The sequence below is a fragment of the Alosa sapidissima genome, chromosome 8, assembly GCF_018492685.1.
Source record: "Alosa sapidissima isolate fAloSap1 chromosome 8, fAloSap1.pri, whole genome shotgun sequence".
Lineage (NCBI taxonomy): Eukaryota > Metazoa > Chordata > Actinopteri > Clupeiformes > Clupeidae > Alosa > Alosa sapidissima.
In genome coordinates this window covers 23,257,843-23,276,242 of record NC_055964.1, presented here as the reverse complement: position 1 = coordinate 23,276,242, position 18,400 = coordinate 23,257,843, and the positions used below count along the sequence as shown (strand labels likewise).

The 18,400-nt window shown below is 45.3% G+C and overlaps 1 protein-coding gene across 1 annotated transcript in view; it reads left to right on the top strand.

The window, feature by feature from the left end:
- The window catches only part of rusc2 (RUN and SH3 domain containing 2), a 28,612-nt gene extending 11,171 nt beyond the window's left edge, over positions 1-17,441 (top strand). Inside the window, exons 4-14 of the mRNA XM_042100981.1 lie at positions 97-661; positions 1,825-2,577; positions 6,530-6,733; positions 7,159-7,308; positions 8,421-8,497; positions 9,494-9,668; positions 10,034-10,139; positions 11,767-11,813; positions 12,116-13,277; positions 13,442-13,618; positions 13,969-17,441. Coding sequence (XP_041956915.1) covers positions 97-661; positions 1,825-2,577; positions 6,530-6,733; positions 7,159-7,308; positions 8,421-8,497; positions 9,494-9,668; positions 10,034-10,139; positions 11,767-11,813; positions 12,116-13,277; positions 13,442-13,618; positions 13,969-14,176 — 3,624 coding nt within the window. The 3' untranslated portion in view covers positions 14,177-17,441. The remainder of the gene's footprint in view (positions 1-96; positions 662-1,824; positions 2,578-6,529; positions 6,734-7,158; positions 7,309-8,420; positions 8,498-9,493; positions 9,669-10,033; positions 10,140-11,766; positions 11,814-12,115; positions 13,278-13,441; positions 13,619-13,968) is intronic.
- Positions 17,442-18,400: the final 959 nt, after the last annotated feature.

The following is an 18,400-nucleotide window of genomic DNA, read 5'->3' as shown; positions in this document are numbered from 1 at the left end:
ATTGTATGAAAGATAGCATGATGCATGAATAAAGACTTACTCATGCATTTTAAAGACCTCTAGAATAAATACATGGTCTCCTTGTATTCTCACCAGGGGGAGGCCCAGTCAGACGAGAAGAGGCAACCAAAGATGGGTACATCGGCCTCCGACCAGAATATTATCGAGGGCCAGGTGTACGTCAACATCTCTCCACCTATCGGCCAACTGGCCAGTGGGGCGGTGGGTCGCCCTCGCTCCCGCAGCTATGACCGCAACCTAGACAAGTCGCCGTCATCCCGCATGGGGTCACTGGAGCGCATGCTCAGCTGCCCGATGCGTCTGAGCGAGGGCGCCACGCCAAGCCCCGCCCCCCCACCCCGTGTCACCTCGTTCGCCGAGATTGCACGCAACAAGAGGAGGACCGTCGGGGGAGCGGGGGGAGCCGGGGGAGCCGGAGGCTCTCCTTGCCTGAGAACGGGGGCCGAGGCCTCCACGGCGCATTCCACACACTCCCAGTCTTCGTGCGAATTCTCCCCCATCCTGGAGGGCCAGAGCCACAGCCTGCCCCCACTCACCCACTGCTACAGTCAGGGCAGTTGCGACACTTCCCCACCCGGCCACAGGAGCGGCACACTAAGAGACTCACCTGGAGGACGAGAGGCTCGCACCAAAGCTGAAGGTACATGAATATTATGGAAATATTTTAGTAAAACTTTAAGTAAGTCTTTCAAAGTATTGTGTCATCCATCTGCATTTGCTGGTGACTAAACAAACAGAAATGTGCTTTTCTCTCAGAAATGCAGAGGCAGTATAGGCAAATAAAATTAGTATAATGGAGGATATAATTAACCAACTCTTTTTGTTCTAGATTTCGTTCATTTTGCTCACATTCCTTTCAGAGTAATATTCTATGTGAATATATTAATTTTATATGGCTACCCAATCTCTCTTATTTTTTAAAAAGCAGTAGACATGTAAAGTAGAGCAGGAGATTTCTTTGGCACGTACACAAGCAATTTGTGCTCGGACTGGAACGTCCTTGTTTTTGATGTAAGCAGTCTTGGCAGATCCAACGCTGCCCCCACTGGCAGGGCTGCAGTACTGCACCCAGCCCACTCTGGCATTTGAAGGCCCAAGCGTGCGTGAGACAAACAGCTTGCGCAATGGCAGTGATGTCACAGCTCCGTAGCACACATGCGACGCCCTGACCAAAGAGCACACACTGTGAGAGAGAGAAAGTAAGCAGACGAGGGGCTGGAGAAACACTGGATCTTCCTCCAGTTTCAGCACATTTCGGGCGACAGCCGACACCAGCCGTTACTGACGCAGTGTCCTCAGGTGCCGGCTGCACTGTTGCTGGTGATTAATATGCTCTGGTTTTCTCTGCGCTGTGTGGGTCTGTTCCCGGAGCTGTCTGCCTGTCACACTCTCTCTCTCTCTCTCTCTCTCTCTCTCTCTCTCTCTCTCTCTCTCTCTCTCTCTCTCTCTCTCTCTGTTGCTATCCTACTGCTCAGCAGGCTCCCTTGCTCTGTAGATTGCATTTGAAGGAGGATATGCAGAGTCATTGTGCTCTTGTATGTCCTTGGAATTGGGATTAAACAGGGAATGCCCTTCTATCTTTCAGATGAATGTATATGTCATGCTGGTGTAAATTATTTATTGGTTTTATAATCTGCTGGGAGGATTTTACTGTGATGTTTGAAGGTATGCTTTTGAGAATTGGCACGTCATGGCTGCACTGTGTGTGTGTGTGTGTGTGTGTGTGTGTGTTGTGAATTGACATAGACAGGCTAACAGTTCTTTGCGTGTTTGTTTATATTCCTGCTTTTTGTCCCTGTCCAGGAGGTTTGTCGTCGTCCACGGACGGCTGCCCCGTGGTGGTGCGCTACAGTATAGACCAGCGGCCCACCACGCTGCCCATCCAGCCCTTCACCTTCCAGCACCAGTTCCAGAAGACCCAGAAGCCCCTGCTGCCGCTGCTCAGCGAGTACATGAGCCACATGCAGGCGCGCGGCGCCGCCCCACCCGAGGGTGGCGAGGACGAGGCGGCCGAGGACCAGCGGCAGCAGCAGCAGCAGCAGGGGCACCCGCGGCACCAGCAGGCCCACCACGAGGCGCCCACCTCCGTCCGGCCCTCCCCGCTGGGGAGCTACTCGCCCGTGCGGCTGCAGGGAGCGCCCAGCGTCAGCAGCTGCTCCACCTGCAGCCCCAGTCCCGAGTGCTGCAGCGTCACCTCTGCCGCTGGGCGGTGCAGGCCCCCGCGCAGTCTCTCCTGCCCCATCTCCACCGGCCTCCTGCCCGCCACCCTCAGCCACAGTCCACCTGGCACCGCCGTCGCCGCTGGCACCCAGGCCAAACGTGCGGCCTTAGTGCCCACCCCTCCTACGGCACCTGCGGTGAAGAAGAGCCCTGTGTCCGCTGGCTCTCTGCTGGGCAGAGCGGGCGGCTGCATCCATCGTGCCAGCCTGCCACCCCTGTCGTCCTTGCCCTCTCTGCCCAGCTCTGGCATGGGCACACTGGAGTCCCTGGAGAGGAATCAGCATGAGAGCATCAAGAACATCATGCCAACCTATGGAGCTGCCCGCCCAGCCAACGGTAGGTACCACGGTTCTGCCTGTGAACGTGTTCTCTAAGGAGCATTGGGTATCCTCGGTGTTGTTGACACATTTATTATCAACAAACAGCCTATTATTCTTTAACACCATTCTTACTCCAGGAGTGGGTGATATCTATTACTTTTATGTCACCTGGATACGTTCCTGCACTTCAGTTCTCTCTCCTCAATCATATAGTCCAGGCAAAGTAAGGTCTGACCCAAAACTAATTGCAACAGAATTTATTTTCACATTTTTATATTAAGACTTATACCATAGTAAAAGTCCATGAAAATCCAGTTGGTGGAAATATGTTAAAATGAGGGTTGTTTTAGGCATTATCCTTCAGCAAATACTGACAAAACTGTAATTAGAATGTTGTAAAACAAGCTTTCTAAAGAATATCTGATCCCATCTAACTTAACATGGAATTTTAGAATATTGCATTGTTGAGGAACATTCTTTTATTTTCAAAGAGTTAGTACATTTCTCAGGCTTATTTCAGACTTGTTTGTTGCTAATTGGTGTCTATTTTTTTATTTTGGCCCTTTGAATCAATGGAAATGGTTGTTCAGTCTTTAAATAGAGCCAGTGTGTTTTTGCTCCAGTGTTCCACAATGTTAAAGTTGTACAAACATATAGTTAAGCATTATTCAGCCTAGGAAAGTGTTTTTGGTGGTCTGATTTAGAGGTCACTGAATCATATACAGTATATCACACGAAAGTATCAGTCCATCATTTTCCAAGACTTACAGGCTTATAGTAATTGACCTCTTGCCCGGGGGGTTGACTGATCTGTTGTCCAATCAGACTGTCTGTCCAATCAGAGGGGCCTGTATGATGCCTCTTTACTTTGCACAATTTTGGCTAAAACAGTAATCAGACAGCACAGTATGTTTATGTAAGTGAATGAATGAAGGAAAATTGTAAAGACAAAGTTGAAGATGGACATGATAATGTCCAAATTCGACAGACAGGTGCAGATAACTGCAGCTAGCCTCCAAAGAGGTGACTATTGTTGTGACGTCTGGCAAAAGGCGCATGCTATACTAATAAATATAGTTTAAGATTAATAATTGAAGTGCATGCCTATGCATGGGTCATGGTTTTACCAAAATCATAGATCAGCCAAAATTATACATATTCTACAAGCATATGCCCTACATGAAATATAGCATTAATCAACTTATGTCCCATCTTCCTCCATACCATGCATAATACATACTTCTCTATTCTGTATAGGCGAATCAAGTGAACAGCTGATACATTTTGGCCTGCACTATTAAGGGAAACAAATTAAACATCATAAACTATATATTTTCTAAAAGCATATAACCTCTAGAAGTGATTTGACACCAAATAGGACATGTCCCATCTTCCTCCATGCAATGCACAATACATTGGCCTCTATTCTGTATAGGCGAATCTAGTGTAAAGCGGACACATTTTGACATATACTGTCTAGGGAAAGCAAATTAAACACCCTAAACTATATATTTTCTGAAAGCACAAAACCCTCTAGAGTATAGTCAACACAATTTAAGACATTTCTCATCTTCCTCCATGCCATGCACATACATTGCCCTATATTCTGTACAGGCGAATCTAGTGTAAAGCGGATACATTTTAGCCTATAATGTCTATGGAAAACAGACTAAATACCCTAAACTATATATTTCCTGAAAGCATATTACTTGTAGATGAGATATAACACCAGTTAAGACATGTCTCATCTTCCTCCATGCCATGCACAACACATTGCCCTCTATTCTGCATTAGGCGAATCTAGTGTACAGTGGATACATTTTGGTATGTATAGTCAAGGGGAAACTAATTAAACACCCTAAACTATATATTTTCTGAAAGCATATACCCTTTAGATGAGATATTACACAATTTAAGACATTTCCCATCTTCCTCCATGCCATGCACAATACATTGCCCTATATTCTATATAGGCGAATCTTGTCTAAAGCGGATACATTTTAGCCTATACTGTCTATAGAAAACAAATTAAACACCCTAAACTATATATTTTCTAAAAGCATATGCCTTCTAGATGAGATATGATACCAGTCCATATGTGCCTCTCGCCTATTCACTTTTAACTGTCATTAACAATTTGCAAATGATTCTGAATGGTGAAACTACTCATTGTGAGACGTATTTCCTGATATCTTTATTATAATTATTGTTCCCCATTGTAAGCATGTAATTTGTAATGTTTTGCATGGATGTGCGCTGGTGCACGTTCCTGTGGACGAGAAAAGCAGGGTGTAGTTGTGCACCCGCCCATCACTGTTGATAATGCACTCTTAAAATAACATATAAACAACTCGCTATGGATTTCTGACCAGGTATTTCTTGGTCAGTGGCGTAATGCGTTTTAGGTAGTGTACGATTAGTAATTTTTAGATAATGCGCTAGACCCCTCCTTAGGTCGTTAATGGCTACACCCCTTGGTGCGTTGCTCAATAAAAGAGATGACGAAAAACTCGAGTGTACAATAGAAATATGTGTTGCATCATGATGATTATACACTTTGCGCCATGCTGTTGATTGTCATGATAGGGCCCATAGCCATTATAACCTCTTGGCAGCCATTTTGGTGGCCATCATTTCTCAAGGTCAGATTTTACTAGATTTTTAGTATGTCGTTTAGCATTTCTAACAGTACCAGAATCTATAAAAAAAACCTTTTGTATCAATTTTTTTGATGTTGAACCCTATATTGACCCGCCTAAAGTTACTCAACTTGCACTGGATCATCTTCCTGAATCTCAATATTATCACAAATGTGGGCAAATTTCTAAGTCAGCCCAAGTCAGTTATGATGTCAGCACATCACCAAAAGTATTGGTTTTACCAAAAATATTTGTAAATATTTTAAACTACAAAAATACATACCTATAAAGTAAATACGAAGCCGTTTTTTTCAACCCAGTCAAATACAAATTACGAATGTACTATATATTTTGTATTTGAAATATGGAATACATGTAATAAATACTGCTCATCCCTGTAGGCATCACTTGTTCTGAGATACCATGTTTGTTTCAGGAGATATAATAAAGAATATAGGCGTAATTCAGTTATAGTGGAACATTTATAGGGTTTTTTGATAATGGTTTTATATCTGAAAATGTTCAGGGCTCCAAACTGTACAAGTTCACCAAGTTTCATGCCTTTATGAAAGATTTTTACCTAATTTTCACATATCCCCTGTACTATGAAAGTTCAATAAAACTGCCAAAGGTGCAGCTTTTTGCCATTGACCTATGCACAAATCATTCCAATTTTGACAATGTTCCACCACTTGGATTTTCATGGACTTTTGGTATGTGATATGGGAAGGTTTCATGAACTGTTGCAATTAGTTTTGGGTTGGGTGTTTTTTTCTCACAGATTGCCTGGACTAATAGGGATATACTGTGGCTGTTTATTGTGGGCTTTGCTTTTAGTGTCACGTGTCATCCCCGTGGTTTGGCTCAAAACCAAGTGTTCAGCTAATCACTTGTCATTTTCTAACAACAACTCTCTAACCCGCTGCTTCAGTTTGCATGTTGTTGCAGCTCCAAGTCAGATATTTCCAGAAATGTCTGTTTTCTTTGGTCTTTTTTGCATATGATTCTGCTCAGTAGCATATTGGCAGTGCTATTTCTGTTACTGTTGTCTAATGAATGAAGGCTAATAACTGTTGACCTTTCTCCGTGATGCTTTATTTTAGCTCCCGTCTCTCTCTCTCTGACTAATGGGACTAACTTTATTTTCCTCTCTGTTTCACATCATCATTCTCTTCCCTCCTGTCATCTACCATTCTGACCTCTCCCTGCCTCCCTCCATTCTCTCCTTTCACCTCTCACCGCCCTCTTCTCCATTGACACTATTCTATCCATCTTTCTATTCCTCCGCCGCCTCTCCCCCGACTATTCACCCCATCCACCCGCCCACAGCGCACCACCTGTCCCCCCAGGCGCTCAAGTGGAGGGAGTACCGTCGTAAGAACCCTCTCGGGGTGGACAGGGGCCCGTCCGGCTCGCCCGCCTCCCTGGCCAGCAGCCTGGACACCAGGAGGGGGTGCGGCGGCGGCAGTCGGCTGACCCGCCGAAATGTCTTTGACTTCCCGCCGGCCGCTCAAGCCCTGAGCCGACTCAACGGTGCTCACCGTGTCCTCTTGAGTCTGGGGAGGGTGCAGGGAGTTTGGGGCAGGATGGGGAAAAAGGAGATTTGTGTGCAGTGTGCACGTGTGTGGTGTGGTGTGGTGTGGTGTGGTGGAGTGCGAAGGTGTGTTTGAGTATTTGTGTCAGAGATTATTTCTTGCTGACCCAGTATCCGGAAAGAATTTATTTTACTGGACAACAATCTTGCATATTAATTAAGTTTTTATTTATAGTTTTTTTCTAATTAAGTCAAATGAAACACACCCACACACACACACACTCACACACACACACACACACACACACACCAGCACCAATAATTACCGAGTTGCAAAGACCCTGCTGTGTGTCCATGTGCGCATGTATGTGTGTGTGCTTGTTTGTAACTGTAGATATTTGTGTGTGTGTGTGTGTGTTTACAGCTCACTCGATGAGGCAGTTCCAGCAGTGCTACAGCGACTTCCTCCCTGATTACTTCTCCCAGACAGAACGCCCTCCTGAGGAGTTCTGTCTGTCTCCAGACGGATCCTCTGACGAGTCGTCCATCTCTGTGGACCTTCTTCAAAAGAGAGGTGTGTGTGTGTGTGTGTGTGTGTGTGCGTGCGTGCGTGCGTGCGTGCGTGCGTGCGTGCGTGCGTGCGTGCGCCTGTGTGCGTGTGTGTGTGTGCCTGTGTGTGTGTGTTTGTGCCTGTGTGTGTGTTCATAATGTGTCTACATATTGCATCTCTGTGTGCGTTTGTGTGAGTGTGTGCAGGTGCGCACATACCCCAATATGTGTGTATCATTGTGTATCAGCAATCACACCCAATCACAGAGCTGACACTGATGTGTCTAGAGCTCCCCTGCTTGTTTAGTCCACATCATTGGCCCGTTAGCATCAGCCTCTACTCTCATCTGCAGCACTATTTCCAGCTCTCATAATCGGAATGCAAATAAAGATTTGATTGAGTACCTGATTCCTTCGGGCCTTGAGAAAAAAAGAGTTTGACAAAAATGATTACAGTGCCTAAATATTCCAGTTGGCAGAGTACAGTACACTTTCCAGTACTACATAGAGGAAACACACACACACACACACACACACACACACACACACACACACACACACACATATTGTAGACCTACATGTGCACACATGCACAAGAACACACACATTTATCATTCACTTGAGGTTTGAATTGCTGGTTAGAATATTGAGTGTCTCCTCAAGTGGGCTGGACACACAAAAAGAGAGAGAGAGATTGAGACAGAGAGAGAGAGAGAGAGAGAGAGAGAGAGAGAGAGAGAGAGAGAGAGAGAGAGAGAGAGAGAGATAGAGAGAGAGAGAGAGAGGGTACTGGTGCTTTGATGGCTCCAGGATGCCTCTTCCCCAACCCACCCTGACCCATTTTTTTAACTGTGAAGGGAGTGATTGACAAGCCTAATGAGAAATAGCTCCAGAGATGTGCTGTGGCATAGCTGCTGCACATAAGGAGCAACTGTTACTTGTTGTCTCTATAAATAAACAGTAAATAAAATCAAAAATGCACAGGCTTACTAAATGCTGGTAGGGGAGTCATCAAGTTATGACAACCCAAATAGGCTTGGGTACTGCCAGTGTGCCAGTTATTTCATTTCAATTTTACCATAACTTCAATGTCTGACAGACTGTTGCACATTATTTCTAATGAACTCATTTTATCAGGTCTGGTGAAGGCTATTAACACTGCAGTGGATCTTATCGTGGCACATTTTGGAACCAGTCGAGACCCAGGAGTAAAGGTACATATCACTGCTGAGTATATGCAACTCTTATTGATGGGATTGTGTTTGTGTGAAACATTTACTGGACCTACAGTATGTTACATGGCACTGGAGATTTTGTGTTCATTCGACCAGAGGTGGACGAAGTACACAATTCCTTTACTTAAGTGGAAGTATAGATACACCATGTCAAATATTAATTCATTGGGTGTAATGGGTGGGAGTAAATAGACATAGTTTGCTTGTTGTATTGGTGTATTTGTTTCCTGGGGACTCATGGGCTTTTTTGTATTTCAAGACCAGGCAAGACCACTCATCACAAAGCTTTAAGATAAGGACTTATCCAGTTAAAATGTGTCTTAGTGCTCACAGCATGACACAGCACATTTTTCCATATCTCTGAGACCAGTTGGGGCAGTTTCATGTCTCTGTTGCTGAGATAGTATCGTGCGTCAAGATGTCAGTCTTCTTAGTATCTTGTAGGGGCTGATTTTAATGAGTATTGCGTGCATGAAGTTTAAGGGTGTGCACAGACTAGGTTTATTTTTGACAAGAAAAGTTGCCCAGGGCACTTTTTTATTTGAAAAAATGCTTGCAGCAAGAAGCAGTTGACATAACAACGTGTGTTAACAACGTGTGGTAAGCACCCTAATATATGACATTTCAGTTGAAAGTTCCATGGCTCAAGCAAACAAAGAATAGTATATTGTGGTGTCTGTACATGTTCCGATAAGCTCTGATTTCGACTAAGAAGCTTTCCATTATCATGTAACTATTCTTTTGGCGCTGCTCCTTAAATGGCACCTCTACAGTTGAAAAGTCAACTCCCCTTCAGCACTTAAGTATTTGTACTTTGTTACTTCCCATCTCTGCATTCAACCATGCTCCTTTGGCCTTGATTTGATTTGTCAGGCAATTTGTAAGCGTTTGCTGCAAACAATATGCCCCATAAGAACCCTGTGATGGATAAGAGTCCATTCTTTGCCTCTCTCACCTCCTCTCACACCTTGACAGGCCAAGTTGGGGAACAGCTCCGTCAGCCCCAACGTGGGACACCTGATTCTGAAGTACCTGTGTCCGGCCATCCGAGAAATACTACAGGACGGCCTGAGGTCCTATGTGCTGGACCTGATCATCGGCCAGCGTCGGAACCAGCCCTGGAGTGTGGTGGAAGCCTCGACCCAGCTGGGTGAGTGACAATGATTACAATCACCATGGAAATACTCATACGATACTACTCAGGTACACAGGTGTTCTACAGTGCTAGCTTTATATTATATACAGCGCTGGGTTACAGGGTAGGACCCATGGATGCCTTACACTCAATGCCCTGAACATTTCCCCAGAAGGATTCTCCCCCTTAGCTGCCATAGATTTCATTGTTAATATATTGGTTTGAGTTTTTTTATGGGTGATATAGTGATTTTGATCACTCATACTGATTATGATTACAGTACTGTCCTGTTGGATGGATATTGTGCTTTAAAAAGCTCTACAGCCTGTTGACTGGACAGTCCATCTGATAGATGTTTTCTGTGTGTTTTGCGTTCTCAGGGCCGTCTACACGAGTGCTGCACAGCCTCGTCACCAAAGTCAGCCAGTACTCGGAGCTCACCAGTCACAGCATGAGGCTCAACGCATTCATCTTCGGCCTTCTGAAGTACGCTGTCATCTCTCTGTCTCAGTCCGTCAGGCTGTCAGTCAGTCAGTCTGTCTGTCTCTTTTTTCTATCTCCTCTGTTTCACTATTCCTGTCTCAAATTCACACACTCGCAGACACACACACATAGCCTGACGAGCCAGACTCACATCAAGATGTAGGGTCTGGAAACTTACCATTGGCACTCCACCAAGTGGAGCTAGTTGGCTAGTTGATCAAACGTTTGCCAATTTAAAAAAACTTGAGTCGCGACCGAAAGACCACTGTTCGCCAGTAGCAGCATCCATCTTCTTTGTTTTCAAGTAGCAGGAAATTCACGCGGAACCGTGATTGGCCTGATAGAAGTTTCATTTTTTTTTCAACAGAGAGTTGCTAGACTACCCTGGCTACAAATTACATTTGCTGCTGCTAGGGTGCGTCTAGATTTCTAGGCTAACACACACACACACACACACACACACACACAATATCAAAGGTTTCAGATTTCAGATATTCTAAGAGATTCATAGCAGATGAACTGCAAACACGTTGTAGACATTTCTCAGCAAGAGGGATCCGATGAGAGGCACGTCCAGCACAGCAGCGGGTTAAATAACCTTCACTAGTCCCCTTTGAGAACTGCTCATGAATAATTGAGCACTTTGAAACCGTGATATTGCGGAGAGGCCTCTCTCAACTGCAGACACAGAAGCCGCTCATTCGCGATAGTTAGTTCTGCTGGACTGATCGAGGAACAGAGGCATGCATATCCGCATCATGCAGTATTAGCCAGCCTTTGGAAAGAGATGGGGGATGCAGTCCAGAGGGCCTTTTAGCATACTCTGTCTCTGTGTGTGTGTGTGTGTGTGTGTGTGTGTGTGTGGGCGTATGGGCATGTGTGAGTAGCATGAGAATTAACCTTGCACCAAATGTTTAAAAATAACTTTTCTATCAACTCTACTCTTGCTGGCTATGTAATATTTAACAATGGTTACGATGGATGGAACACCTCATGCATTTGGGTGATATGTCATGCAATAGGAATTCCTTACTAATCGTCAAATGATTGTGAGCTAAGGCTAACCCTCAAGAATGAGTGTTTTTCATGCTCTTCAAAATGTCTCAAGCTCAGAGAAGGTTCGGTCTCTCTCTCTCTCTCTCTCTCTCTATCTCTCTCGCTCAATTCAATTCAATTCAAGGTAGCTTTATTGGCATGATAAATATTTCTTTGCATTGGCAAAGCAGGACATCAAACAATACAATACAGAACATACAATAGATAAGACATTTCTACATATAAACTGGTGTGTATGTGTGTGTGTGTGTTTGTGTGTGTGTCCCATGTGCTCTCTCTCTCTCTCTCTCTCTCTCTCTCTCTCTCTCTCTCTGTCTCTCTCTGTCTCTCTTGCTTTCTATCTCTCTCCTGTCTGACCTTGCCCACACCGCAGAAATAGACTTGTCTTTGATCAGAAGTTTGAATTCTTTTAAAGCAGAGGAAAGATATCCCTCAGGACAAATAAAGTAACTTAACTGAACCTAAAGTGCTGAATGTGGAATCTTTGTGCTCGGTGATGTAGGTGCACCATATTCTTGAGCGACATTTCCATGTTATTACTGTACTTTAAATAAATTTTTTATTTGAATTTCAGCTTGCGATCTCTGGAGTTCTGGTTCAATCATATCTATACACATGAAGGTATGTACACAGAAGAGAAACAGAGTTATGTTTTGAGATAAATTCCTATAGGAGAACCATGTGATTGTGTCCTATGATGATAGGTGATAGTGTGTTCAAGGTTAATGCTAAGGGGTGTGTCGATGGGTGTATGGATATGCAAAGTTTGGTCAGTGTGAGCTTATGAAGTAGTTGTATGTCACTATTGTTATTACCAGAGTAAACAAAACCAATAAATATATTAAATAAAGAGAGAAATTTATTTCTAGTATGTTTCCATATTTTTTCTCTAATTTCTAATCTTTCCTTTTGTTCTGTCATAGATGTTGTGGCAGCCCACTATCACCCGTGGGGTTTCCTGACCCTGTCGCAGGGGGCGTGCCAGTCCCTGTTTGAGGAGCTGCTGCTCCTCCTACAGCCGCTGTCGCTGCTGCCCTTTGACCTGGACCTCCTGTTTGAGCCGCACCTCCTGCAGAAGGGCCAGGAGCACCTCCGCCGCAAAGAGCAGCTGTGTTCCGCTGGACAGGGCCTCGACCAGTCGGCCCGCTCCACCTTCCAGCTAATGCGGGGCAGAAGTGTGCCGGGGGCCGAGCCAATCAGCGAGGAGGAGGCAGGGACGGGGACAGGCCACCTGAGGGAGAGCGCGTCACTCAGCCAGGAAGGGCTGTGGCCGAGAGCGAGGAGCGGAGCGGCCAAGAGGTGCTCGTCAGAGCCGCGGCGCCTGGGGTCGGGCAGCGAGGAACCAAGAGCAGCTAAGCCGGCAGCAGCGGCTAACGATGACATGGATCTGTGGAGGCGCGGAGAGGCTGGCCGGAGAGGGTCGTCGAGAGCCGGGGAGAGGATGAAGGGAGTCGGGGGAGAGTGGCCGGACGCGGAGCCCTCCTCGCAGGCGTCGGTGGCCGCAGGGGCCGGGGCAGTGGACGGGGCCAGGCAGAGGAGCAGGCAGGCCGGCTGGTGGTACCAGCTCATGCAGAGCTCGCAGGTCTACATCGACAACTCGGCCGAGGGCTCCAAGTTCGTCAAGTGGGAGAAGAGGAAGAAGTCGTCGGGCAGCGGGGACGGCCGCCGACAGAGCCACCCGCCGGCCCGCGAGGGGGTCGTGGAGGGGGCCGAGGCCAGCCAGCCAGCCCTGGAGGAAGAGGGGGAGCGGAGACGGAGCACCAGGACCAGCGGCAGCGGCAGCGGCAGCAATGCTAGCAGCCACAGCAGCCAGTCCACGGAGTCCAAGAGAGTCACCAAAGGCAGGTCCACGTGGATGGGCAGTCCGCCAGAGTCGGTGCTGACCGAGCTGAAGAAGAGCCAGCACGAGGAGCCAGAGGGACAGGAGGCCCCGGCGGTGGCAGCGGCCACTGCAAACGGCCCCCCAGTGGGAGCAGCGGAGGAGAGTCCAGCCCAGGGGATGCGCTGGGGGAGGCTGTTTGGAGCCAGCACTAGCACCAAGGCTGAGAGGGCCGAGCAGAAATCTGCCAGGTGCCCCAAGAACAGGTGCGTACGGTCAGCGCAACAGCTCAACATTCTCCAGCATCCAATTACCAACCAACCAAATTACCATTACCATTATTGTTAGTTACAAAATTTCATTGGTGTTTTAGCAATTATTCCATCACTAAAGTGTCTGTAATTCACAATTTATTCTTTTTTTCACCAAGACCCAGACCATCAGGTTGGCTCAGTTTAGACAGGTCAGTCCTGGGTCTGGTGGCCCAGACGGTAGGTGCAGCAAGACGGACAGATATTCCAGCAGATCTGACCTCTGCGTCTCACAGTGAAGGACGCTCTGCAGAGCAACAAGCACAAGCTCCATCTGTGGAACAGAAAGCTCCATGGTAACAAGCAAAAATCCAACCCACTCAGAGTTTCTCCTTAATATATCTGTCGCGCTTTTTCTCCGAGCGTCAACACTCCCTCTCAGCCTCTCCCCTTCTCTTGTATGCTTCTGTCTTTATTGTCTTGTTCTCTCTTCTTTTTTCCCTTTGTTTATTTCCTTCCCTTCCTTTCATTTCCCTTTCTGTCCCTCCCTTCTACCCTAATAACATTCTGTATTATATTAAATACTATGAAATGTGTGTTATTAATATTATTATTATAATATTAATATTATTATTACATTTGTTTTTTTTCTTTCATTCTCTTTTCTTTCTAATTCTCTCCTCCTCTCTCTCTCTTTTACTCTCAGTGAGGTGCGGGCTCTCTGCCATCACGTGGCGTCTGACCCTGGCCACCTGAGCTTCCACAAGGGGGACGTGCTGCAGGTGCTGAGCCGTGCTGACCAGGACTGGCTGCTGTGCTCCCTGGGGGACATCCGGGGCCTGGTGCCCATCATCTACGTCACCCTCAATGACCAGAGCCAGAGCCAGGGTCAGGGCCCACAGCTGTCTCACTGAGGGCCGGGCACCAGGGGCCCAGGGGTCATGGGTGTTTATGGCTGAGGGCTGATGCGGAGGTGGACCATGGAAGGGAAAGGATGGGATGTTCATATAGACACACACACACACACACACACACACACACACACACACACACACACACACACACACACACACACACATACACACACACATATGAACACACTGGAGTGTAACAGAGCTGAAGAAGAATTGGAGTCCACTATGACTAAAGCACCATTGCTGTTATGGAAAAAATATTCGCATGTACTAGCACAGGCATATGCACAGGCATGTGCACAGTCAAACACACACACACACACACACACACACACACATTCTCAAACACCTCAAACACACAAATGCATACACATTAATACACACAGTATTGAATTGTGTGCAACATACCCTGACCGGAGCAGAAGTATTGTCCTGTGCAGAGAGCCTAAGGACATTTCACAGAGGCCATCTCCATCGGCATCATGCTTTGTCATGCTTTGTGTAAAAAAAGAAGGTCCCTTGCTTTGCCACTTCCCTGGTGTGAAACCGTCTGAAACCTGACAACAATCAATTCATCAACTACCAGGACTTACTGAAGTCGTGCAGGACATCGAGGGTACAGTTCATAGCAAAGCATCCACCATCAGGTGTAAAATGGAGACTTTTGATTGACTGTGTGTATAGATTGACTGAAACCCTGTTTGGGAAGAAAGAAAGCCTTTAATTTATTATGGACTGCATTATCGATCGAACATTATTCTAAAAAAAATGTAGATGCATAACATTTTGTGACTGTCAAAGTGTCCGTGCATTGATGTCTCTCAGAGGATTTAGCAACATCACTGGGGTTCCCTCCATGCATGCCAAAGCAATGAAGGGATTAACAGTTCAGTCAAGCTGGGATAAAAAGAAAACTATTATTGATGAATTATGTTGACACTAGTCAGTTGAGCTATTTGAAGGTACTAGGTTTGGTCTGGTGACTCGAGTAAATCAATTATGAGGAGCCAGACCATGGAGAAGGACACATCCACACACACACAGACATTTCGCCCGCCATTTTATCGTACAACAAAACCAAGGTAGCAAACAGATCATACCTCCTCTGCCTTAAGACGACCGGACTCCCCTTCCTTACTCATCCGTGGTCCCCATGGCAACATTTCCTTTCGGCAGATTGGAGGAGAGCCCTCGTTGGACAGATGGATACAAGCCCCTCCCCTCTGACCCACTGCCACCTCATAATTGGGTGCTTGCGTATCCAATTTTTTATGCATGTGATCCTACGCCAATATTGTTTCTCTGATGCTTGTACCTGTCTTGCACCCTTTGTGCACTCCTCAAACTCAATGGCACCACAGCTGGGAGAACGTAGAGATGGAAGGGATTCTGTCACTAATAACAGAACTACTAAAACAAAGCAGCTTTGCTAGTGTAGAAAGCAGTATTAGCTTGTTTCAGTGGATAGGACGGTTTTGTTGTTTTAGTATTTATTTGGCGAGTTGGTCAGTAGCAAGCTGTGCGTGGATGCCCAGTTTGAGGCAGTGGCCCTGTCCTTTATACCTCTCGGTTGTGATGGAAGCCAACAGCTCTTTGATCGTCAGCGTGCCCTTGCCAATGTCTAGCACACTTTCTATTGGCAACATATTTCATACAGAATAATGTTATTCCATTATTAGTTATGGTATGCATTATCATCACAGTGGTATACAGTATAGCCCATGTATCGAAATATCATGCTTGTGACAAAGGGTCTGAACCAATGACTGGATGTTTTACAGTCATTGTTCTGTAACAGAATCTGTACAGTATATGGACCCAGTTGGTGGCTAAAGTTATGAATGAATGAATATTGAGAGATTATTAGATATTTATTTTTTTGTAGTTTGTTTGTTTGTTTGTCCCCCCCCCCTTTTATGTTGTCGCCACACCCCAAGAATGAACAGATAGAGAAAGGTAAATAATATATGAATGGACAAGTGCCATATGAAGGATGTATGCCACATTTAAGTGGTGCTTTACTGGGCATTTATGATCCATGTTTAAATATGTACATTGACTTGATAGCATTGAGTGGCCTTAGATTTGGAATGTGTCTATTTCTCTATCACTAATCGTTTATTAATGGGGTGGAGCTTAGTTATTCTGTTGCTCTACCAGAGGCTAAGCTAATATAAGTACATATACTAATATATGTGACTATGTTTAACCACATTGAGTTGACAGTCATTTAATTTAATTGATTTTGTGTTGATGTACAGTTATATTATTTTTGTATCTTTTTAGTACGGACATAATTTAATTTGGATGTTTGTTGTGTTCCATGTATTTTATTTCTCCATGCGTTTTTAAAGTGAGAGCACCTCTATGAACATTGCTCATGTTATTGGTCATTTATAGCGAAATACTAACGACATCACCCAATGCGCGTGTGTATATCATGTGATTGTGCCCAAATCGGAAGTAGGAGTCTACCCGATGGTTGTCGCTGAATGGATATCTTCTCTGGTGCCGTCTCTCTCTCTCACTGGCTGAGTCGCACCTCGGCCTGCATCGGCCGAATCCTCACTGGAGCTGTATCCCTTTGTCTTCCAGGCACGCTTCGCTGTCCATCGTCATCTTGTAGGCTAACGTGTGTCACACACACACACACACACACACACACACACACACACAGATAGTGTTGGTCAAACGTGGTAGTGGTCGTAGTAGAGAGGCAGAAGAGTGAAGAGAGAGAGAGAGGAAATGAGTGGGGGAGAGGCGGAGAGAGACGGAAGGACGGAGGAAGGGAATAAAAGAGTGACAGACTGGTTGAAGAAAGTGAATTCTTAGAGTGGAAGAGAGAAAGATGGAATTGAAAGATGCTTTGGCATCCTTTCGGATTGCCTTTTACAATGCAGATGTTCTACACTAATCATGATACCAATGAAGCTTTTGAGATTTGATGTAAAAGAAAAGCACATTAGTGCCTTTTTTTCTTGAAACAAGAATAACATTGCATGTGGATTGGCCCACTTCACTGTAAAGTGAAGGATGTGTTTTTTAGGTCGAAGCTGGTAGCCCATAGAAAAGCTTAGAAGAAGAATGAGACAATTTCCTCCCTCTCTCCTGTTTTTTGCCTAATTAGTTTCTGTCACTCCTGCTTGTACATACCAGTACCTCCTGTTGCCCCTCTGTTCTGTCCCTGACCATGCTGTATGGTGTCTGATGGCATTGCCAACATAATATGGATATTAATAACAAAGTGCTCATGTGGACACAGTTACAGTGTGTGTTGTGTCTTTTTTTCTTCAAGCAGCTCACCTTCAGAATCATCATTAAGGATTTGTGTCATATCCAGTGTTTAGTATGCAATATCTGTGTGTGTAAAAACTATTTTATAGTGTGTAAACAGTTGTAAACAGGACCAAAGCATCAAATATCAAAAGAAGTTGTGATCAGTTAGTTGACTATTTAAAAAAAAATAGAATCCAATGAAATTTAAAAATCCTGTACCAAAACGTTTCTTCCTCCAGATGGGGCTGTTGTTAAGCCTACTCTGAAGTGTTGCCCCCTATGAGAGTGACTTCACTTTGCTGAAGAGATCATTCATTGTAGTTATTCAATCAATTCAAGTTCAATTATTAAGCTCTATTAGACCTCAAGCACTGGCAAAGTCAACTATGTTTGCCAATCTGTTTTTAAAAAGGCCTACTCACTGTTTACATAAAGAGTGCATGTTTTCCTTCTCTCCTGTTCCTAGTCAATCAGGCTTTCTTCTATCTAATTTCAGGTATGCAATTTTTGTCAAACTAAACGGGGACAATGTGATCCCTTGTAATATAGCTGACATATGTAAGTCACTTTGGTCAAGAAGTGTCTGCTTAATGTAATGTAGCCTAATGTAAACAAAATTGTGTCCTGTGGCTGCAACAAACGTCACGAGACAGCTAACTCGGCATTGTTAGTAGGCTAGGGGCTTTTGTAAGGGATTCTGGTTGTTTTATTTTATGGGATCGTATCACTCGTAGCAGAACAGGCTGTGATTGGGTCCAGAGCTATAAAGCCTTTTGAAAGGTGTTCACACACAATTTGATGAAAGCTGTAAAACAGAGCTGTGAACAAAAAAACAAAAAGAAGACTGTTCTAGGGACACCCTCTCTGGACTTTGTGTAGGGCCCCCATATAAAGCTCTCTCAGTCTTGCTGCTCCAGGCGAGGCCATGGAAATTCATGTGCCGCTTTC